The sequence below is a fragment of the Lottia gigantea genome (assembly GCF_000327385.1).
Source record: "Lottia gigantea unplaced genomic scaffold LOTGIsca_1, whole genome shotgun sequence".
Taxonomy (NCBI): domain Eukaryota; kingdom Metazoa; phylum Mollusca; class Gastropoda; family Lottiidae; genus Lottia; species Lottia gigantea.
In genome coordinates this window covers 4,871,024-4,896,644 of record NW_008706746.1, presented here as the reverse complement: position 1 = coordinate 4,896,644, position 25,621 = coordinate 4,871,024, and the positions used below count along the sequence as shown (strand labels likewise).

Genomic DNA, 25,621 nt, shown 5'->3' with positions numbered 1-25,621 from the left:
ACAACACCAGGTTGGGAACCAGGCCACGTATTCTCGAAATGACCTTAGTGCTAGGATGTCCTAGAATCAATGTTAGAAGATAAGAATCTGGGACGTCCTAGCGCTAAGATCATTTCGAAAATACGTGGCCAGGGCTCTAGAGAAAGCCTGTTAATAATATGATGTGCGTGTGACTACCAGTTTACGTCTGCATTGTGAATTTCTTTTTTGATTAACAACAGAAAAAAAGGACTAATGATGTCAAGGTATTAGACGATAATACGTTTAGGATTGGAGGTTTCAAATCGACAATACATGGGTTTTGGCGTCAACATTTTTTCCTTACCCTATCCATTTGTTCTTCTGTAGCCTTGGAATATGCCATTCTGATGAACGGAGAAATAAGACTACCACCATGTGGTATATTTGATGCTCCATTAACCAGTAATACACCTTTCTCTAGACACTTTGTTACCACTGGCAATGAATCGTTAAGATATTTTAACTTTACCCATAAAAACATCCCTGCTTCGGGCTTGTTCCATTCTGCGACATCTGTTATGAAATAGGATATAATCAGATAGTTCCTTTCCTTTAATTTTTTTATGAGTTAAAGATTCAAAGCAATGCGCATCGGCGTAGCCTATGTCAATCACATAACTTAAACGCATCATCCCAAACAATCCACAAAAAAGGAAGTATTGCAAATATTTTAGATGTAATTTTTACACATCGGCAGGGAAGTGTTGATTATTGAGCAATAACCTGAGATGTTAATATTATTTCAAAGCTAAAAAAGCGAGATGGTCTGCAATGTTAATTATTATTCCTCAATATACATTCGGTAATTTGAATAGAAAACTATTTTACAAACCTGACATATATTTTTGTAGGAAAGATGTTAAGGATTCAGCCTTTTGTTTGTATGTTTGCGTTACATGAACACATTGTTTTAAAAATCTATCATGACCCCAATGACGTAGAAGAGACATAATTATCACCTTAAATCGAAAAAAAATATAGCACAAAGGATTAAGCCATTCAAAATACGCTTACACAAAGTTTTATTTAATAACTTAAATAGTAAAAGTATAATCAAAAATATATCATTATTATAATGGTGAATATAATAGTATATTAAATATTGCTGATCTTGTGAATCTAATAGCACAAAGGTTCACTGAATAAGTGATTCTGAACATTGAATTAATCGTAATTTAATTTCATATCACAGAACATTGGTATTTTAGAAAAATAATTTAGTCCTTAAGAGGCAGTGTGGTTTTTTAGTTGCTCTGTTTTTTACGTGCACAAATTAAGTAAAACTATTGACTATAATCTAGAATTATCTGAAAGTTTTAACTTAAAAAAAAACATTCCGTTAATTTTTAGGACGCCAAAAATATCTAGAGGTTTACGTAAACCTTTTAAAGTCGCTATGTTTTTGGTTGGTGTTGAAAACACAAAAGACTGGAGCAAAATTAATATAAAAAAAAAAATAAAAAAACATTTTTGCATACTGCACCTTTAATATTAGTCTTCAGAAGATTACATATTAATAACTTAAAGTAAAACTATTACATATTAAGTCATAAATTCTTCTGTTTGGTGACATCGGTTTCAATTAATCAATCCTATAGAGCATACTTTTTACTATGATTAAATGTTTTTACCTGATTATAAGGGGAAACAGCTCGAGATGTCTGATAAAATAAAGTCAATTTACTGATATAGCAGGCTGGTGCTGTGATAAAACCCAATCTGAAACTTACATTACAAAAAAACTATTTAAGTAAGTATGGTTGAGATATTTACCAATAGTTACCAGAATGTGGTAAAGATAGCTTGCCAGGCAAGGTAATATACACCCACTGGCAGCTTTGATTTTAAAAATATTTAGCAGTACAGTAACAATCACCAGTTTGAAATATTCAACCTTCAGTCATACACTTCTTTTGAACTCTTTAGTGCGATACTGAATAATATTGAAGTATGAGTTATTGCCCTTGTTCTTGACAACGTGTTCAATTTTTAGCTCGTGAAAACTCTAGAAGACAAATATTCAATCTTCAGTGCGGGACTGAATAATAAAACCAAGTTTTGTTCAAATCCAGCAATAATCATGCCTTTAAGTGTTTAAGAGCTAAATTTGAAAGCGTTTTCAAGAACAAGGGCAATAACTCATACTTAATATTTTTAAAATCTTCTGATTTTCAATAGGCTTCATCCTTAAGTGATTACCAACATCCACACCAAGTTTCATCAAATCCGTCAACCATTGTGCCTTTTAGAGTGATTACGAGCTAAAAATTGAACGCGTTTTCAAGAGCAAGGGCAATAACACATACTAAATATTTTTCGATATTTCTGATTTTCAATAGGGTTTAACCTTGGTTGATAACAAACTCTCATGCCAAGTTTCGTCAAAATCCATCAAGAATTGTGCCTTCTAGAGTGTTTACGAGCTAGAAATTGAACGCGTTTTCAAGAACAAGGGCAATAACTCATACTAAATATTTTTCGATTCTTCTGATTTTCAATAGGGTTCATCTTTGGGTGATTACGAACACTCATGCCAAGTTTCCTTAAAATCCATCAAGAATTGTCCCTTCTAGAGTGTTTACGAATTATAAAAATCGCCACCTATCTATAACCTCTTATACTACTCTTTTTCTTGCATCGCCCGCAACCCCACCAGGCACGCGGTTAATAAACCCGGAGTCTATAGGGGTACCTGTTTACCAACTCCCAAGCGCCCTACGCCTATAATATCTTCAAATTAACTCATTTAAAAACAGAATGAGTTTAATTTTAAAACACAAATTCGAAAGCTCTATCATCTCTCATCCCAAAAGTAGCCAACTTTGTCTCAAACAACAAATCCCTCATTTCCTCAGGGGTGCAAGCTCTTGGATCTGTAGCAAAAGCAGGAGTAAATATTAGCGATGCAGTGAAAAGATCTAACGAGTTGAAAGAATTACAACATATAAGAGAAATGCGAAATAAAAGATTAGAAAACAAAAAAAGCAATGGTTTTAAAATTATTGGATAAAAATGTCAATGATAATTGCCCAAACTCCTAAAACTTATTTCGGACATTCAAAAATCATTAGGTTCTCTTCCTGGATTTCCTTGGGCAAAATACCCTGGAGAAAAACATCTTCCCGGTCATAATTATACTGGTCCAGGTACAAGGTTAGATCTGCGATTAGACGAAAACCAGGTGAAGAACCAGTCAATAGAGTTGATGCTGCTGCACTTAAACACGATATATTATACAGAAATAAAGACATAACATCCAGAGACGAAGCAGACAAACAAATGATAATCGAACTTGAAAATATTCCAAATCCAACTTTTAAAGAGAGAATGCAAAGAGCATTAATCATTAAACTCTTGAAAGCAAAGATGAAAATGGGTATGGGAATAGCAGATGAAATACACAAAGAATTTAGAAAAAACAAACATTTTTTAACTGATTAATGGGAGGTAACACTGTTTTTTATTTACTTCAGAGTAAAATAACAACTAGTTTATACACAGTTATTGATTTATAATAGACAATCACTCGTCTATCGTTGACTGGATATACGTCACTAAGTAACAGATGGTTATATTAACATATAACATTCCGCCCATGCCACATCGGCATAGACAGACTAAACTCTCAACTATTAACACTGTCTAAATTTTGTTACGCTGGAAGAATAGGAATTTAATGCAAAATCAAGATATGTTCTTTGTTTGATTTAATCATAAGACGAGAGGGTGGAATTAAGATTATTTGTTGTTTTCAAAATATCAATTTTGTTTTATTCCAGACACAAGTTTAATAGATGCCAACATTTCATATCACGAAGAATATTTAAACCATCACAGGCAGTGGGTGATACTACCAAACTCTGTGACAAATATGGTCTAGGTCTCAACTAAATGATGGGGGTAGGGTCACTTTCGAGATTAATTCATTATCGAATTGGTTACTTCTGTCTGACGCCTATTTCAAATGCGATTTCAAAATCAAAGACGGAACTCCCAATGAGAATCGTGAACCACAAACCAACACAACGTTAGAAAACAATTTCTTCCCATCTTTACTTACTGAAATGGTTTTGGAAGCTGGTTCAAATCCCATAGAAACCATTAAACACTCTGGACAATTTGACACAATGTTGAAAACAGTTCTATATTCCAAAAACTACGATTCAGTCTCAGGCTGGATACCCGATGTTGGTGATGGAAGAGTTTTAAAAGAACCGGTAAGAAATGTTCCAAATGATGCAAATGAAGATAGAATGAGAGCTATTGCTCGAAACAAAATAGAAAGAGTAGGACGAGCAGGTAATCATGGATTTGAAAAACGAGTACTTCAGTACAATAATGTTGTTGCGAATAATAGGTTTGGTAATTGCGTAAACTGGAAATTATATCCTTTATTCGGTCCGTTGGAACACAGAAAAGTTTCCATAGGGTTATCATATAAAATTTATCTACAAAGAGAAATCAATGATGATAAGATATTCTTGGGAGAGAATGCTTCAGGTGCAAAATTAGAAATAACGAATCTCCAACTTTACATACCCGTAATAACACCACCAATTGAAGTAGAAACGAGAATATTCAACTCATTAACTAAAGATATAGAAATAGCATTTCTTCGTCGCAACACAATAGGTAGCATGACTTTCACTGGAGAATCCACTACATGGCCAATCACTAACACTATTAAACCAGCAAGATATTTAATGGTTGGTTTCAAGAACTTACCAGATTCTCAAACGAATAACAATAATATCTTTAGAGTAGAAATGAACCAAACTCAAGATCCTATAATCCGTAAAGTTGAAGTAAGATTGAACAATGATATGATAATTATCCTAACCAACCTTTAACAATTAATCCAACCACAAAGGATTATAATGAATTGTATAGAAATTATAAAAATATGTGTGAATTATTTGGAAATTCACCTCAGTTTGAATATGTAGATTTTGCAATTAATCACCCAATCTTCTGTTTTGATCTGTCAGCTCACCAAGAAGATCTTTTCAAAACAGGAGTAAATATAAATATTTACATTGAAAAAACACAAGGAAATGTAATAGGTTATTGTTTACTATTGGAAGAAGCAAAACATTTAATTAAAATATCCGACAGACGGATGATTCGTATAGAATAATCATATAAATTACCCTCTTAAAAAAGAAACCGGAAACTTTAGTGAAAAGAATAATAGAAGCTATCGAAACGGAATCACCAACTACAATAACTTACAATGGTAAAAGGATTAAAATATCTAAAAAAAATTATTGATAAATATAAACATTGTAAAGTCCGTGATGATATATATTTGGAAAGAATTGACAAGAGTGTAAAGGAAGGTGGATTTTTACCTTTCCTACCTTTGATATTTGCTGGTCTGGCTGCGGCAGAAGCGACAGTCTAGGCGTAGTATTTAATTACAACGGTTTATTCAACAAACAGATAAACAAACAGGTTGTTCAGGCAAAGAGAGCACTTTATGCTTTAAATGTCAAATCCCAAAAACTAATCTTACATATCGACACGCGATTAGAACTCTTCGAAGAAAATAATTACACCAATTTTAACTTATGGAAGTGAAATCTGGGGGTTCTGTGATTCAAACCAAATTGAAAAAGTTTATAGAAGTTTCCTTAGGAATTTATTGTCAATAATCACTAGAACTGCTAACTGTATGCTATATGGTGAAACTGGAACTTATCCAATCCAGATTACAATTGATGTCAATATGGTCATGTTTTGTGTCAGATTAACTCAAGGAATGTCAAGTAAAATATCATATACTATTTTAGCTCTTATTATGCATTTGTATAATAATGAAATTTTTAAATCTAAGTGGCTCTGTAAAATCAAATCAATATTGGATAATTGTGGCTTATCCTTTGTCTGGTATAACCATAACAACGTCAACCCTAAGTGGATAAAAATTGAGCTTAAACGTCGTTTATGTGATATTTACAAAACTGGGCTATTGAAGTCTTTATAGTTTATGTTTGAATTACAGATTGATGAAATCTTATCACAATTTTGAATCTTATTTAACTAAACTTTCCTTTAAAGAGCGATCTATTATGTGTAGATTTAGGTGTGGGTCAAATTGCCTTCCATACACAAGGAATAGATTCACACAGGATTCAAATATGATCTGTACATTATGTGGTAGTGGTTGCCCCGATGAGTATCATTATGTACTGATTTGTCAGACTTTGAATAATGAACGTAAATTGTACATCAAACCCTATTATTATACTAAACCAAATACTGATAAATTTAACCAATTATTCTCCTGTATTAGCAGGAGACAACTTTCAAACTTGGCAAAATTCATACAATTGATAATTAGTAATTTATGATCATTTTCCTTTGTTAATGTTATTATTAATGATTGTAATTGTTAATATGTACTGTCGCCATCTAATTGATAATTTTTAAACATGTTTGTATTTCTCATTTACCTCTTAAAGGGGTCGTATAAGAGAATAAACTATCTATCTATCTATCTACTAAATCCTTGTAATCGGCAATATCAATACCGCCATTCATTAAATCTATTAATCCTTCTGTTAATGTAAATATAAAGTCTTTTGTATCGATTTTGAATATTGGTGAATTTCCACTAAATCTTATTCTAAATCCATTAAACAATAACCCTTCATTATCAACAATTGGTGTAATGCTCTTTGGCAAATCTGGGTTTGGATTTGAAAAATAACGTTTTCAATCGGTTTTGGGGGGATCTTTATGGGGTGAAGGTTCTATGGGAGGCGCGAGTCTCTTTTTAATATCTTCTTGACTTTTCAATATTGGTTGAAATAGAGTTTGTAGACTTTCTGTTAATCCAAGTTGTTGCAATCTGTTATGTTCAACTTGGGTCTTTATTTTATTCTTAGCTTTGATATACTGTCTATTTCTTTTTATAAGATTATTCCAATCACCCATTTTTAAAGAAATGAAATTAACATATATCTGTCATAACTCTTTCACCTGCAGGTTTTCTAGTATTAACGAATACATATCCATGATCGTCTGGGTTTCTCCATTGTGCTTTACAATCCTTTTTAAAGAAAGATTGGGATTGGTATATGCAGTGACAGTTGTGATGTCTTCCATTCGTGAAGAATTCTTGTTGAACAGCTTGAATTCTTTGTGCTACACAGTCGTCAAACACTATTAAGTTCTTTCGCTCACTATCAAATTTAGACAAATCTAAATCATTAACATTTTTCGTAAGAAAAACCTTTATGTCGATGGAGGAAAGATGGATTCTTTTCTTTTATATGTGTATCTAGGATATCTTTTATATCTATCTCATCTTCATAACATTTAAATATGTCTTGAACGTCTTTATTTGGTATATATTCTAAAGCTTTGAGGAATTGATAATATGATTGCTTTGGTGTTGTTGTGTAGATATATAATGAATTTAAATCTAAAAGTTTTGGTGTTGTCAACATGTTAAAGGTCAAATAAGTTTTCCCAGAACCTGAGCTTCGACAAATACACATAAGCATTGGGTTACTAGAAGCGAATCCAAACCCCTATAATGTTTGCCAATGAAATGTTCAAAATCGTTTAGAAATATTGCAAAAAGGAGCGGTGATAGATTTTCACCTTGGCGTACACCCGCCTGACAACTGAAAAAGTTTGAAACTACATTTTTATGGCCTGAAGGTATATATTGTAAACGACATTAATAATATTACCATTAATTCCATAAGATATCAACTTATTGAACACCGCTGCACGGTCTAAAAAGATCAAAACATTTTTGTAATTTAAAAATGCACAGTATATGCGTTTACGATCATTCAGATAAAGTTCAATTAGGGAATACAGAGTAAAACTATGATCAGTAGTCGGAAACCAGCTTGGTTCGGTTCTAGTAGCCCACATGATTCTACATACGATGTTAAGCGGAAATTAATACAAGAAGTGAAAAGTTTCCCAAGACAACTAAGGAGGGTGATTCCTCTATAATTATCGGCATGGTGAACACTACCTTCATTTTTGTACAGGGGCTTTATGGTACCTATACACCAGTCACTTGGCACTTTACCTGTCATTAAGATAACGTTAAATAGCGTTACTATTATTTCAGTGATCTGATTTGGGCTATTTTTAATATATTCGTTTATTATGCAATCAATACCACACGCTTTATTATTTTTTAATTTAGAAATTGCACATCTAATTTCGTCATATGAGAAGTTTTTGTTTAGATCTTCGTTGATTGAATGGTCAATCGATCGCGCTTCTATTACTTTGATTTTTGTATTAGAGTGTAATTCACCCAATAATTTAAAATGATTTTCAAAATCAGTCACCGAGAGATTGGATTCTATACGTTTAGTCTTAGAAGCACTTTTAAGAATACTCCAGTATTCTTTAGGTTCATGAATTTTCAATTTCTTCAGATCTAGGTTCAATTTCTTAAAGTATTTTCGTTTTTCTTAAAAGTGTCTGAAGTTTCTTTGATATTTGTTTTGTTTCATCTTTGACTTCTTGAGATTTATTATTTTTTAGCGTACTTTTTCTGTTTAGATACGAACGTCGTATTGAACCAAATCTGTTTGTTTTCACGACGTTTGGTTTTAACAGTTACCTCTTTATGTAACCCTGTGTTCTCGGCTGCCTTTAAAATAATTGAACAGAGATCTGAAATTAATGTATTAACATCACATTGGTTATCATTATTATTCTCTATTTTATTTTTCAGGTTATGCAACGCCGCTTGGTCAAACGATTCAGTGTATGGTTCTAAACAATTTGTGTCCCACCTAGAGACCTTAATTCTCTGACACACCGCTTGCTTTGCTTCGCATTTTCCCTGAACGTTTGGCCAAGTTGCGTTTAGTTTAATATTTATGGCACAGTGTGTATCGGATAAACATTTGTCAAGGTTATCAATACAGAAATCAATAAGATGTGGCAGTAACTCTGCTGATGTGATTACATAGTCAATAGTGCTCTTACCATTATTTTTATTGTAACATGTAAAATCGCCAACGCCAGTGTCACTACCATATCTTCCATTCACTATGTTTAAGCTCAATATTCTACATAGTTCCACAAGTTTTAACCCATTGTTATTTGTTCGTTTGTCTCGATTACTTCTTTGCGGTAGGTCAGTAGTGTACTCAAAATTTCTACATATGATAAGAAAGAGGGGACCCGAAACAAAAAGAAGTTGATCTATATATAAAAGCTATTAATCAAAGATGATGAATATGCTGAAGACAATCCAATCATACAAGAAATAGACGAAGTAGATGATACTTCAATCACACAACAAATAGACGAATTGGAAGAGGAGATAGCTAGAGAAAAAAGTGGACAAGGTATAACGTTTTTATCCGACAACGAGGAACTACTTAATAGATTAGAAATAATATTAGAGGCAATGAAGGAAGGTCATCGTTCAGACAGACATTATAATGAGGTAAATTGTATATTAACAAGACTCTTCGAGAAAGGTATCATAGATAAAAATGATTATAAAAGCGTGATTGATGAAATTATCCAATAAAAATAGTCATTGAAAAAATGCCAAATAAAGAACAATTATTCGTTATCACCTCAAATAAATCAGACATTAAATTTTCTCTAGATTATGAGTATGAACTCGATCGCAATGAAGAATATGAATTGGGATTAAAATATTTCTCTGTTTACAATACCATTAGAAATATCAACGAAAATAATAACCAAATGAAAATATCAACAGATGACGGAGCTACATTCAAAACCATAAGTTTACTACCAGGAAGCTATGAATACGTTGCCATAAACGAATATCTGTCTGAATATGGAGGAAGTGAAAATGGTAAAAACAATATTGAATTCGAAGGTAATTTGAATCTGAACTTAATAAAATTGATATTGAGAAATTAGAGTCAAGTTGATTTCAACGTAGAAAATTCTTTGAATACTTCATTAGGATTTGATAAGCAAATATACACGCAATCCACTTTAGCCCCTCATAAAGCTAATATCGAGAATGATATCGACGTCATTAATATTCACTGTAATTTAATGAAAGGTGGATTTTTCAACAAACACAAACGTAAGATTATTTACAGTATTCCAACATTCACTGTACCGATTGGATATAGAATTACAGAGAAACCATTTCAAACAACATATTTACCACTTAATTCCTTTATGATTAAAGATATAAATTTGGAAATCAAAGATGGTAAAAATAGGTTTATTGATTTTGGTAACGAGGAAATTGTAATTCAACTTCATTTAAAACAAAAGAACTAAATTTATTGAGTAAATAATCACTCTTCATTCTCTTCTTGAATATATATGTAATCGAAATCATCAAATTCATAGTTTTCATCAAAACTATACTCATCTTTATCACTATAAGGAAACATAATTCCTTCACTATTTGGTGGTTTTCTCTTTACAAGATTTAAATAACTTCTGAAAACTTTCTTTTGTTTATCATCATCCTTTGGAATAACTTTACCATTCGTGAAACTTTTTTCCCATTTTTTGTTAAATTCATTTGACACATCATGACAACTAGCCAACCGTATCGGTATAGTATATTTCAGGTTTATAAAATCCATTTATTACATGAATGAAATTATTCATTATTTTTTTACTGTGAGATAAAACGAATGATCCCAAATGACTAGGTGTAAGTCCTGTAGATTTAGTTGAGTGATCTTCAGCAGTAATCTCTTTTTCTTCAATTTCTGTCTCAACGAAATATTGAGTATCATTTATTTTTTCATAGTTTTTAACATGTGAGTTGAAGTTAGCCTGAAAGTTACTTCATTCCACAAATGATTTCTCGTGTTTCTATCCTTCTGAATAGATTTACCATACAAGGAATTACCTAATAATTTCATGCAATTACTACCAACCATATTACCTTCTCGTTAATATTTATTTCTAAGATCTCTTAAAATTAAAATATAATCTCTATATGGTGGAGTTTTAAAATTTTCTTCGTATACTATACCATCAAATATCTTGAGTATTTTACGACCGGCTTTAACTATTTCTTGAATATCGACCGATGTTAAAAAGTCGTAACAGAAACCATTTCTAAACCTGATTTTGGTGCCAGTTTCCATCTTACCTTCTTTATTTGTGTAAGTGATATTATCTTTAGCTGGTATCGGTTGGAAGAACATGTTTTTGGGATAGTCAAACCATACTCTTAAAATAGCTGTTCTAGGTCTAAATTTTTGTTTATTGAAGAGTTTACAAATTCGTTTTCTTCTTCTGGTAGAAACGGTCTAGCACTTTCTGCTTTTGGATATTCACTGTCTAAATCCGACATTGCTGAAGCGTATAAACCGTTTATACATACATACGTTAGTTTATTACAGTTTATTTTTTTAAGTTTTGAATTAATTTCTGTTTTGTCTTTTGTGCTAGCGCTGTATTCTTTGAATAAATCAATTATGTTATCTCTTCTTGAATTATCACTTGGTGTTTCACTTTGTGAAATACTTTGAGTATCACTTTGTGAATTATCACTTTGTGAAATACTTTCAGTATCACTTGGTGATTCACTTTGTGAAATAAATTCCTTTAATACATTACAAATTTCATCCATTTTGTTCGTTTCAAATATTTTTCTATTTGCCGAAACTCTTCCTCCTTTAATAGATCGTCCGATAAAATGTCTTATAAAAGGATTAGTGTGCGAATAAACTTTTCTATATTTTATTTTTCTTTATGTTTCGGAACCATTCTAGTAGTTTCATACAATTCTTCTTCAACAATTTCTTTATCGTATAATGATATAAATAATACCAACCCTTTAAAGATAAAGAAGGAGCTGTTAGATTATTGGACATATTCTGGTTTACAACTTCTTTCGTTACTTGGTTATATTTTATCAAACAAGCTCCAAGACATAGGGCATCTCTTTTTTGCATAAGGTTCCCATTCCTGTCTTAAAGATTCCCAATTATCTTCAGTGTATTTTGCAACATTGATATCAGTGATCTTTCTCAAATTCATTGGTAGATTAGATGAATTACCCCATGTCGCTAAACTAGATTTTTCATGTTGATAGGAACATGTGAAATTAATATGTTGTAAATGATTATTATTGCTTGTTATTTCTTTCTGTCTTTTCAATTTTTTCTGTAAATCTTCATCTGTGTATGGATTAGATAAAGGTAAAGATAGAATTCCTCTGGGTGTTTTTAAAGGGCAGTGTGTTAGTTTTTTTTACATTTTTAAGCACGATCCAGTTATCAAAATTGCTACCGTTATGAGAAATTAATATTAATCTCTTTCTATCATATTGACCTAAATATTTCAACATTTGATCTATACAATCTGTACCTACAAATATTTCTACTATATTCATTAGTTTATCATAAAATTCTTCTGGAACATTATCTGTAGGATTTAAATCTGGAGAGAGATTATTTATTCTGTCTAACATATTTCTTAGTTTTTCTAAATTACTTAACGTACACGCATAAGGTATTGTTTTACGCGTTTCACTTTCTGAATATGTTTCACAATCCCAAGCAAATAACCCGCCATCACTCATACTTGAAAGCACGTTTAGTTTAAGAGGTGAAACCTGTGTTACTGCGTTATCATCTCTACACGTTTTCCATTCTTGTTCATAATTATCTTCTATTTCTTTAATACCCAAACTTTTTTAATTTCTTCTTATAAGACAGAAATGTGAGTTGTGTAAATATAAAACCCAATCTAATTGAAATGAAGTATCATATTTCTTATTGAATTCATTAATTCTAGCAGATGTCATCAATCCTTTTCTATTTGCTTTTGAGAAACCATTGGTGTAATTTTGAAATTCATTTGTTAAATCTTTGTTTAAAACATAGTTTACACATTTGATAAAACAGCTACCATCTGTTGGTATGTAACAATTTTCACCTATATATTCATTTATTTTTTTGAGTAGTTCAGTTCCTCTTCCAACTTTCTTTTAATTTCTTTAAAATAGTCTTTAAGTAAAAAGATACTTCCTGTAAAGTACCAATCAGAAGGGTCAGATTTTTCTTCCATATTTCTAAAGATAGTATGAAAAGTTTTGGAATTAAAACCAAGAAGTTTCATAAATTGTTTGTGCTTTCCATCTTGAAATATCTCTCCATCTATTTCAATTTGTCCTTTAAATGTTTATTTATTGGAAACAGCCTTGATAATATTTGAAAATAACATGTTCAATCATCATTAATTTCAATTGATTCATTCATATTTTTTATATATGCTTTTTTAATTATCTATTTTTTTTAACTTTTATTGCTGATATTTCCATCTCAAATTTTTCTCGAATTTCATTGAATTCTTCTAATTCTTCAATGGTTACGTTCTTATCTTCTCTTTTATAATAAGATTTCTGTTTTGATGTATAACCTATAGCAATCAACCCACAAGATGAAGTTTGAATAGCAGTAATTGTTGCTAATAAAGTTGGAATAAGTACTGGAACCATTAATCCACCAGTTACAGCCGTTGCAACTGTTCCTACTGTTAGAACTACACTCAGTGTTTTGAAAACAGAATCTAATCCATCTTTTCTTACATTTATTATATTGTTCTAGTTTTACTTTTAAGTCGTTTTGTTTGTCTATCATATATTGTTGTCTACTTTTGAGTTCCATTTTTAAGACATTAAATTAAGTGAATTCCTGATAAAGAAAAAGATGGATAGTGTTCAATATTTACAATAGGGAACCCCTTAATCTCTATACCTCCTCCTATTTTTTTCGTTTATCTGTTATCATTACTTCGTGTGTATAAATAGTAACTTTTACAGATACTAATGATATTTCTTCTTTCGAATCATTAATCTTATTTAGATGAACTGTAAATTTTCTATACTACATCTACAAGTATATATACCACCAACTTCTTTATTACTATTTCCTTCATGACGTTCAATTATTGATGAAAATATTATAAATTCTTTAGCTTGTTGACTTTTGTGAATATCAATTGAGGTAAATAAATCAGGATAATATTTTCGTACATTGAGTGAAAAACTATTATTAACAAAATATAGTTGTACATATTCAAAGTCTGATGTTCTTAAAAACGTATAACTCTTTATTGTGTGTGGTTTTTGTGGAGTTGGATTTCTAATAATGTTGATCGATGGTGAGCTTTCCGTCTTTAATATCATATCAAAATCACCTATTGAAAGAATATCGTTGTCATTGTCTGGTATTATTGACAATCTAAAGGTGTCTATATATTTTCCACTTGTTTTAATTTCATACATATGATAAGGCTTGTTGTTTTCATCATCAACTTCCAAATCTTTATTTTCAACATATTCACCATCTTTGATAAATTCGAAAATCTTACGAGCGTTAAAAAAGTTAGATGGATGAGAGAAGAAGATTTAATCGATTTTAAGTTTTACAGGAAAAAGAATTTCAATTAGAGATTTACCTCGGAAATTAAAGTTTCCCGAATCATCAAATATGTTTTCCTTGAGATGTTTTTCTAATGCGGATATATTTTGTTCCTGTTTTAAAAGTTCGTTATTAATAGTAGTTATCTGTTGTTGAATCTCACTATCATAAATATTTTTTATCAGTTGATTAATATTTGTTACTTCTTTTTGTAATTCAGTTTTAAATTTAGTTTCTAAAGCAGTTGATTGCTGTTGCCATTTGTCTTCACTTATCCCTGGTTTAATATTATCTATTAATTGTTTAAGATCTATTTTTTGTTTTTTAATCTTATCATCTAAATTAGATATTAATGAACTTAAACTTTGTAACTGAGTTTTATCTACTACATTTAGAAGTTGTTGTTTAATAGCATCTATTTCACTATTATCGATGAGTTTGGTTTCTAATTCAGTTAATTTTTCTTCACTTATACCTGGTTTAATATTATCTATTAATTGTTTAAGATTTTTGCTTTGATATCTTATCATCTAATTTAGATTTTAAATTTTGTAATTGAGTTTTATCTACTAAATTGAGTAATTGTTTTTGAATAGCGACTATTTCACTATTATCATTGAATTTGGTTTCTAATTCAGTTAATTTTTCTTCACTTATACCTGGTTTAATATTATCTATTAGTTGTTTAAGGTCTATTTTTTGTTTTATCTTATCACCTAATTCAGATATTAATGATTTTAAATTTTCTAATTGAGTTTTATCTACTACATTAAGTAATTGTTGTTTAATACCAACTATTTATTTTTGTATTTCACTATTATCAATAAGTTTAGTTTCTAATGTTGTTAATTTATCTTCACTTATACCTGGATTAATATTGGCTATTAGTTGTTTAAGATCTATTTTTTGTTTTGTAATCTTATCATCTAAATTAGATATTAATGAACTTAAAGGTTGTAATTGAGTTTTATCTACTACATTAAGTAATTGTTCTTCAATAAAAAGTTTTAAACTTGTTACTTCTTGTTGTAGTTTAGTATCATCAATAAACTCTTTATTATTTATTTGTCGTTTGAAGAATCTTTTCACATCGCCTATTCTTTCTTTTTAATGTTCTTTATTTATTGATCCATTAACTATTTCTTGTGAACAGCATCATAATCATTTTCTGATAACTTTAAATTAGTTATGGTAAAATTATTCATATCTAAATCACCTTGAAGCGTGTCTCCAATTTGTTCCACAAAATAAACTTTTGCTTTATTTATCCATGCTATTGTGTTAGGTTTTTTAGTATCTAAAGATAAACAACCTAATCCAAATTTATTCGCCATTTTTATTAAGTTAAATTTATTATAATTTCTTCAAATTGTTTTCCTAAATTCAACTGATATAAAACCCAAACTGAAAGCTGTCCACAAAACTTTTGTCCCCGTAATTGAAATTGAAATGTTGAACATTTGATTGGTTTATTAGTTAATTTCACTACTCTTCAGTGGGTTCTAATCCAAAAGAATCAAAAAAATATAAGTCATTTGAAGAGTCTTTGTACAAAGCAAATGATGAACTCCTTTTTGATCGGAAGTATGTATATTTGTTATAGCATAAAATTTACCTTTCTTATATTTGAGATTATTTATTTCATCTCTCATACAATAATAAAACGGAGATATATTTAACTCATTTGCCCATCTCATAAGTTGAAAGTTTGTAGTTGTATCGGTTCCGTATTTATCGAGAAAGATATTCATTTTAAAAGTCAGTTTTTTTAAGTCCGTTTTGATAAAACCTACCTATGATTTGTTCTTTGTCTTGATCGATTAATTCATATGTTGGAGGTGATGTGCTGTTTACTTTATCAACGATGAATATTTCGTTTGTCCAAAACCGACGTAGCCTTTTTCAAATTTGCTTTATATTTGAAAATACGAACTCGATCTCCGACTTTAAATTTGGATTTGATATTTAAATTATTTATTTCATTTTCGTAGTTATGTTGTGCGTTAATTGACTTAAATATTTGGATTATTTCTGGCTTGTGTTGGTGTGACAAATGCGTGTTTGACTGATAAACCTGTTTTGTTTTTGAGAGGAATAACCCAAGTATATCTTGTGTACAAATCTATAACTGTTAAGCAATATTTATATCCTCTTTCGACTGGCATATTAATCAAATCGGCTGACCATATTTCATCTACTTTAACTTTTAAAAAGTTTTTAGTTTTTCTAAATTCTTTATGTATTTCATCTGCTATTCCCATACCCATTTTCATCTTTGCTTTCAAGAGTTTAATGATTAATGCTCTTTGAATTCTCTCTTTGAAAGTTCGATTTGGAATATTTTCAAGTTCGATTATCATTTGTTTGTCTGCTTCGTGTCTGGATGTTATGTCTTTATTTCTGTATAATATATCGTGTTTAAGTGCAGCAGCATCAACTCTATTGACTGGTTCTTCACCTGGTTTGGGTTTATCGTTTTCGTCTAATCGCAAAGATAACCTTGTACCTGCACCAGTATAATTATGACCGGGAAGATGTTTTGTATTTTGCCCAAAGAAATCCAGGAAGAGAACCTAATGATTTTTAAATGTCAGAACCGAAATAAGTTTTAGGAGTTTGGGCAATTATCATTGACATTTTTATCCAATAATTTTAAAACCATTGCTTTTTTTGTTTTCTAATCTTTTATTTCGCATTTCTCTTATATGTTGTAATTCTTTCAACTCGTTAGATCTTTTCACTGTTTCGCTTTTATTTACTCCTGCTTTTGCTACAGATCCAAGAGCTTGCACCCCTGAGGAAATGAGGGATTTGTTGTTTGAGACAAAGTTGGCTACTTTTGGGATGAGAGATGATAGAGCTGTGTTATTCAAATTAACTCATTTAAAAACAGAATGAGTTTAATTTTAAAACACGAACAACACAAATTCGAAGGAGACGATTTTTAAGCATTTCCTTGCTGAATTCAGAGAGTTAACAATGATTTCTTAGCATTTCCTTGATGGATTCCGAGAGTTCGCCATGATTTTTAGCATTTCCTTGATGAATTCAGAGAGGAAACAATGATTTTACCATTTCCTTGATTGATTCATTGAGTTAACAATGATTTTTTAGCATTTCCTTGATGAATTCAGAGAGGAAACAATGATTTTAGCATTTCCTTGATTGATTCATTGAGTTAACAATGATTTTTAGCATTTCCTTGATGAATTCAAGAGTTAACATTTTTCTTTAGCATTTCCTTGATTGATTCAGAGAAGAAACAATGATTTCTTAGTATTTCCTTGATGAATTTGAGGATACAATGATTTTTTTAGCATTTCCTTGAGTGATTCAGAGAGTTAACAATGAATTTTTAGCATTTCCTTGATTGATTTAGAGAGGAAACAATGATATTTTAGCATTTCCTTCATCAATTCAGAGAGGAAACAATGATATTTTAGCATTTCCTTCATCAATTCAGAGAGGAAACAATGATATTTTAGCATTTCCTTCATCAATTCAGAGAGGAAACAATGATTTTTCAGCATTTCCTAGTCCGTTTCGTCACTTTGAAACAGTCGTGTTTTAGCTGCTAACTAGTTTGATACGATTTTTCAGATGCTAGGTAATACTGTCAAATCTTGCATTTCAACAGAAATACTGATTGTGTAGGGTAGAGTACTGGCCCTGGGGCCTGGTCTATGTCACGTTGTGGATACATCCTAAACTACTCATGTTGACATCTCAATACTCTGACAATTGGTAATACATTATATCTAATAATTATATATCCTACCCAGGAGCTAAAACTTTAGAAAAAGAATCAAATCTTATGACTCGTCCATCTACATCCATAGATAACAGCGTTTTTGGTAAAGGCTGTAAAAATAACAATAATAACTCAAGTCACACATATAAGGAACAATATAATGTGTCATTTCAAACAAAGGTATAAGCTATCCAGCCCAAAGCTTTTATGGTGACTTATTAAATACAATGCCTTAAAAATTAATGTTTTGCTTGATTCTTAGAGGTTAACAAATAAACAACAATGTAGAGCATAATCTTACCCTTTTAAATTGAGTCAAGTAATAAGCATCGTCTTCAAGAATCAACAAATCAAAATCGTGACAAATCTGATATATATCTCTTCGACGATCTTCTGACCATGTAATACCTCGTGGGTTGTCTCCAGTTGGTACAAAGTAAAAAGCCTTAGGTCTTGGAATGTTTGGTTTCTTGTCTTCCCAGTTTTGCAAAAGTTCTCTTAAAGAACTGGGTACTGGTCCATGTGCATCTACATCTGGTAAACCCACTATATTAATACCAAGTGGTTCACCCTGAATCAAGATATAAAAGTATTGAAAATTAATATTGTTTAGGATTTTGAAACTGGTGTCGATGAAAACAGTGTGTATTAACAGAACATTTGCGGTTTGAAAAACATGGATCTTTGTCCAAAACATCCGATCATAAGAATTGATATAGAAAAAAAGGTAAGCTTAATGAAGGTTTCTGTTGTCTCATCTGAATGAGTCGTGTTAGTGAATTTTTTATAATTGTTTTATAATATAAGTGCAGTGCAAATAAAATTTACCGTGTAGTACATATATTGCCTAAAAAATAACAGCAATCAAAAGTGCTACTTACAACACAGAGCATGGTTTGATATGTAGGATTTTGGGTTAAAAGAGTATCGCCTTCATCAAGGATCAGTTCAAAAGTCTGAAAGAGATGTCAAAGATTCCTAAGATTTAATCAGTTGTATTTAAGACTACTGACTATATGCATTTGAGATAAACAAGAGTTGATTTTAAAAAGTGGGATATCTCAATCGAATTGAAACAAACCTTGTCACCAACAACTGCACTCATTTAATGTATCATACTTTTTGCAATTTCTCAAGAATGCACATGTGAAGATGACTACCAAGTGAAATAGAATCTCACGTAGAGGTAAAGATGAACTAAATTCTATGGAACAATTGGTGGATAATTGGACAAATTGAATTGAAAATACCAACTGTTGCTATGGCTGCTAAACTACCGGCTGTTACTAATACATCTAATTTACTAGGATGACTAGTATTCTTCCACGCTGGAGGATCGTGCAATCTTTTTACTAGCTCTATCAACCATTCTTTCAACTCTGGAAGACTTAAAGATAACCAAGTTTAAGAGAAGATAAATTTTTCTTAAAGGCTTTGGTACTAATCGTAAAATATGCTTTATCACCTTAGGCCCTTCGCTTTTAGTGACGTCATCAAACATTTTAAGAATCACAGAAGTCTGACTCAAAATAAGAATGATGCAAATTGATGCTATCTGTGTCCCCGATACACATAAACAATTGAAAAACTTTTTTACATTCCTTTTAATCCCACCAGATCATCGAAGAAGAATGAAATGTATTAGGACCATATTGTTCATTTATCGAAAAGAATCAAACAGAGCAGTGTAAAATAACAAACTCTGTATAATTGACATACAAAATTCGATGTTTACTTCTATGCACTTTCAGTTATCCAATGCTTCAATCATCCGATACATACCCTTTTAGACTACCATACTGTAACGCCACCTTCATCTGATCTTCACCAATCTGCAGCTTTGTTCCATCTCTGTAATATCATGCATATATATCCTATACATCTCCATTCAAAAAGGAACAGTTTAGTACTAGTTCATTGATAATTCTCCTCAGAATCATTAATACTTAAAACACATAGAAATGGTTGTAATGCAATATTTGTGGACATAATCACATTTTTTAGCTATTGAAACTAAAGAGGGATGTCTCACTTGAGAATTAATTCTGTTCCAATAATAGGGAAAATATCTGCATGTGGATGACCAGCTAATAGAGGCACATCTTGTCCTGGAACTGGCTTTCGATCTGCAAAACAGAAGCAGTTATCTAGAGCACAGACATCAACCTTCAACATTTACATCACCGTCATTCATATTCAGTGACAAATTGTGTGATTAAAAGTTAGTATCAGCAATTATATAATTATATTTATTACAATTATGTTATATATTATATAACAATGCACTTGTTCTGGTAGGATCTATCCTATAAAATGTAATACTGGGGAAATCATACATAAACTCCCAGGGATATTATATGTGGATTTTAAATGTAAAATCCCAGGGTAATTATCTAAACCATTTTTGACTCCAGAAGGCCTTTTCAAATATATAGTCTAATTCATTGGTCGCTGGCTGAATTGATCATGTATGTAGATATGATTAGCACCCATTTGGCAGAAAACGTCTCGGCCCAAAAATTTTAAAAAGATAGCTTGCCAGGCAAAGTAATAAACGCCCACTGACAGATTTGATTTTAAATAAAAATATTTGGCAGTACAGTAACAATTACCAGTATGAAATATTCAACCTTCAGTCATACACTTCTTTTGAACTTCTTTTGAGGCGATACTGAATCATCAAAATCCGTCAGGAATTGGGCCTTCTAGAGTGTTTACAGTCTAAAACTTGAACGCAATAACTCCGTCAAGAATTGGGCTTTGTAGAGTTTCATATCATTTGGGCGTATAAAAATATAGAGCATATTTGTTAACTCCAATGAAAATTTTATGGTGAATATTGTGTTTGGACAGTGAAATTTGACTCCTGAAACACTTGAGTATGTGGTGGAAAGGCCTGTGTTTAAAAATTCATTAGAATTCCTACAATCACGAAAGATTTAAAGTCTTCCAAATAATAAGTCTAGCTCACTGGTTGATGACTGACCGAGTGCTAAAGGCACGAGTTGCACCCTTTATTTCATTATTATTCATTGTTGTTTTGTTTTGTTTTTATCAAACCTAAAACCAAGCAAATGAGTCCTTAATAGGGTTCAAAAATTAACAATTCCACCAAGTTTCTTTAACATCTGTTGTGCCTTTTACAGTGTTTACGGGTAAAAATTGGACACATTTTCAAGAACAAGAGTAAAAACTCATGTCAAATATTTGAAGATTTTTTGAATTTGCTTGAGGGAGCATACTTGGGTAATGTTATAGAATTCACCAAGTTTCATCTTAATCCGTCAAGAATTGTGCCTTGTAGACCTTATACACCTTATAGTACGAGCTAAAAATTGAACGAGATTCCAAGAACAAAGGCAATAACTCATTACATATATCTTGATTTTATTATTTTCAATAGTTAATCCTAATAAACAGTTTCACCAAGTTTTGTCCAAATCCTTCAAGAATTGTGACTTCTAGAGTGTGTACGAGCTAACTATTGAATTGTAATGTTATTGATTTTCAATACGGTTTATCCTAATTTGACAAAACCAGACACTCACACGAAGTTTCGTTAAAATCCGTCAGGAAACCAGCTCAATATCGTGTCAACTATCGTACTTGGAAATGGGATGAACACCATACTTACCATCATGTCCAGAAGCTGTTGCGGATTTTTTTCGTCTTAGTGCAAGCTTACTTAAATATTTTTCATAGTCAGGATACTTCTCTGTTCTGAAACCAAAATATACTAATGACATTCATACACGCAGATTTAAATGAGATTTCATGTGCAAGAAATAAACGTGAAATGTGGTGTGCGACAAGGATCAAGCAAGGACCAATTCTATATTCCTTATTTTTATATACCTTCCATTATTTGCTAAACATTCAACCACAGAAATATGTGCTGATGACACAACCATTTATTATATTATAGAATTAGGGTGACCAGTGACGGTAGGGAAGCTAAATGAATTAATTTATGCCAAGTGGTGTCATAGTTTTGAGCTCGTGGATCCAATATAGTTCGGTTCTGCGTCTTTCTTTGGGGGTCGTATCTAGATCAGGGTCATGGTTTATGATTCTGATTAGATGGACAAAGAAAGGATCTGGGCCATGGCCGGGTTTATTGAAGTGTTTACTGACTGTTCTGTTCTGTTCTGCCGAATGTCGGCACGATGTTCTTTTAGTCCTATGTAAATGGAGCGTTTTGATTCTCCGACATATTGCAGTCTGCAGAATTTGCAGGTGAGCAGATAGACAATATTGCGGGTGTTGCAATCACAGGCTGATACACAGTTGTATCTTTTTCCAGTCGTGGTGCTACATATCTTTGTTTTTTTATATCCATAGGCACATATCACAATGTTTGTTCGTGCACACAGGCTGTGTCCACTGAACCGTTCGTCCCGAGATGCCGGATCTGCAGGGATATGGGCCTAAGAAAGGGTATTTTCAGTAAGTCATTTCTTTCCTAAAATAATACATTTATTATATTAATACTGTTGTTAATCTCATAGAACAATCGTTGCAAGAAGATTTCACCTCTCATATTTGCTTCCCCACACCCCTCCTTGAAGTATTTTCTAGATAGTAGATACAACCCTGTTTATTAGCTTAGCTAAGAAAAATTGTGTTTCTGAGACTGAGGTTGGTCAAACAGATGGCATACGTGTCAGTTTAATCTTACCATTTTTTTTAATCAATTATTGCATAATCATTTTTATAATATCAGTTGAAACTTTTTTTCTCCAATTGTTCGAGATCGGTGTTTCGGACTACCTGTAATGTTCGTGGACGATGATCCAAATGACATCGACTGAACACGAAACATTACTAGGCTGCCCAAGTCAACGAAACTGGACTTCCGCCTGCTCGACACTGCCACATCATCATTTGTCATCGCCATGTTGTCATCATTCATGTTCAGCGAATAAATATTTTTAGAAACATCACATCGCGTTCTTCATCGCATCTCATCGCATCCCAAACACAAATAGCTTATAATTTCTTTGTACATATATGTTCAAGTTACGTCTAATAAATAAATAACAAAGGTCAGCTATAGCTATATATTTCGCTATTTGTCCATTATATACAGTGGTGTAACCTATTTTCGTGGATATAAGGATTCAACACCAAATTTTGTCAAAGTTAAAAAAAGGAAACAAAATTTTTATGTCTTAGATGTTTCCTCAGATATTCTACAAAATAATTAAAATTGGTTTATTTCGATTTTCTTTATGAATCCTTCACTTTAACCCATATTTCATGAGCAACCAACTCGGCAACGGCGGCAGAATGCGTCACATATTTTCGTGTATAATGTTTGATCTATAAATAAGTCAAGAAAAACACGTTGTATGGATACCGGGTGGTATAATTAACCTCTCTTAATATTTATCTTTAATATCAATTCATTATAACTAGTGACAATTCCTTCAAAGAACCATGATTTTAAAAAAAAATAGTGACTGACAAAATAAGATACGTAGCGTGATTTATTGCTAAAAGTCACTGAAACAACATAAGAATATGGTCCACTTTGTGTTCCATAGAAATTTTCTGCTGACATGGAATCCGCTAGTTGATCATGTGACCTCATTTGTTGGAATATATTCTAGCAGACGACACTTGGAATTCCGATTACCGCATGGGATTATAAGGAAATTCGGCCGATAAAAAATGGTGACGTTTGGTAATAAGTGAAATCCGCCATTTTGTATTTGTCAAAGTATACATTAATACATTTTTTACCTTACTTGAAACTACTGGATTCATTCTACTAGCTGATATTGTACAGAAAACCCATGTTTATCAAAACAAACTAATGCGGAGGTCGCGCAAGGTCGCTCATGTAAATTATTAATGCATTCCGGAAATCCACGAATAATAGGTTTCCACGAAATTAGGTTACTTGACTGTCTATGAGGAAAACTTGGAAGGGAGAAATCACCATTTGAACACGAATACCGGTACATAAAATATTGTTGATCGACGTATGTGCCACCATACATTAGGCCTACAATCCATAGAAGGATTAAACATTGGCGATTGAAACATGAAAACAAGCAGTTTTATAGCTTTAAATGAATCAAATATATGAAGAAGACAATTCGAAGATTTAGACCATACTAAAGAGAAATATCCTTAATACGAACCTGTTTGTGAGCTCCATTATTTGAACTGAGTTGGTATATATAACTCTATGGTTTGTTACCTGTATTGTCGCGTGCTAACTACGGTAGCTGCTGAATGCAATGAATCCATACAGTATAATACAAGCCGTTTGCATGATTGTTTTGAACGACTTAAGAATATTACGGTATGGCAAATCAATGTTATCAATGTCAGATAAAAATCAGATAAAGATAAGATAAATCAGATGGCTGTTTTGGCAGTGACTATTTACCACGTATTAACCCCGGCCACACTCTGAAACACGTAAAATCAGCTAAGTATCTAAATGGACGAGTCGTTATTTTAAAATTCAAATGCGAATAATTCTGGACACACATGGAATTGAATACTCAAATTAGGACGGTGAGCTATGAATTAACACTAATACTGATTGACTAAGCTATTGATTGATCCCGCTTTTGGGATTAAAGTATGATTAGTAAAAATAAATGGCGCATCTGTCCCTACTTTAAAGGTTGTAGGCCTACCGGTAGTCCTGTTATAATGTTAATTTTGTAAATATATATTTCAGGGTTTTAAATACATGTTTAATAAAACATAAAACTGGATTGTGTTTTCATACAGCTGTAGGGGATTTGTGTATATTATGCATAGGGTTATATATAGAGTTGCTATATATAACTCTATGATATTATGTTATATAATTGTATGTGTATTCCGGAATTGTCTATATTTAGTTACTAACGTAACTCCTGTTGTTTACATTCAACCGGAAGTAGGAATTTAAGGTTGTAATATTGTTTCTTCTAGAATAGCCTGTAGAATAGTTGCTGTAGTTGCTAAACGTGGTCCAATGGGAAAATATGTCTCGCTTTGCAAGTGCAGTGCTCAACGTCGTTCGGTATGAAAGTAGTTAATTTGGGTGTAGTTTAACCAATCGGTCGTGGGCTGGAAGTTAGTAGGTTCCGCTATATGTAAGCTTGCTCTGTGGGAGTTGCAAGTGCAACACTCCGCTCCACAGATTTAACTTTTAAGTGTTACAGATGCAGATGGTTAGTCCGTAGCCTATTTATCTGGTTAATCGGCTTGTGCTTTTTGGTGTAAATTTATCCCCGGGATGGAACTTCAACGTTCCGCTCTACTAGTGAACCTGCTCTAAATTAGGGCAAGAGAACGTTTACTTAAGTAAATGTTTCGCCGTGAAGTAATGTGAATGTTAATAAAAGTATTTAGTTTAATCTTATTCCTTAGATTTTTCTCGGAAATCAGCATCTTGATCGAAATCCTTGCCACCTGAGAGCTGTTCAGGAGCCATTCAATCCCTCCTGCTACATAGGCTATA

General features: G+C 31.8%; 1 protein-coding gene across 1 annotated transcript; it reads right to left on the bottom strand.

The window, feature by feature from the left end:
* Nucleotides 1-307: 307 nt before the first annotated feature.
* Nucleotides 308-24,364, bottom strand: LOTGIDRAFT_208411 (hypothetical protein; the record flags this gene model as incomplete). The annotated part of the gene is made up of 11 exons (XM_009045670.1): nucleotides 24,300-24,364; nucleotides 21,785-21,870; nucleotides 20,183-20,276; nucleotides 19,933-20,001; nucleotides 19,405-19,537; nucleotides 19,032-19,106; nucleotides 18,452-18,721; nucleotides 18,178-18,260; nucleotides 1,653-1,746; nucleotides 854-980; nucleotides 308-534 (listed from the first exon to the last, which is right to left on the bottom strand). Exons 1-11 carry the CDS (start codon nucleotides 24,314-24,316, stop codon nucleotides 308-310), a joined length of 1,275 nt encoding a protein of 424 aa, XP_009043918.1. The 5' UTR covers nucleotides 24,317-24,364.
* Between the last annotated feature and the right edge of the window lie 1,257 nt (nucleotides 24,365-25,621).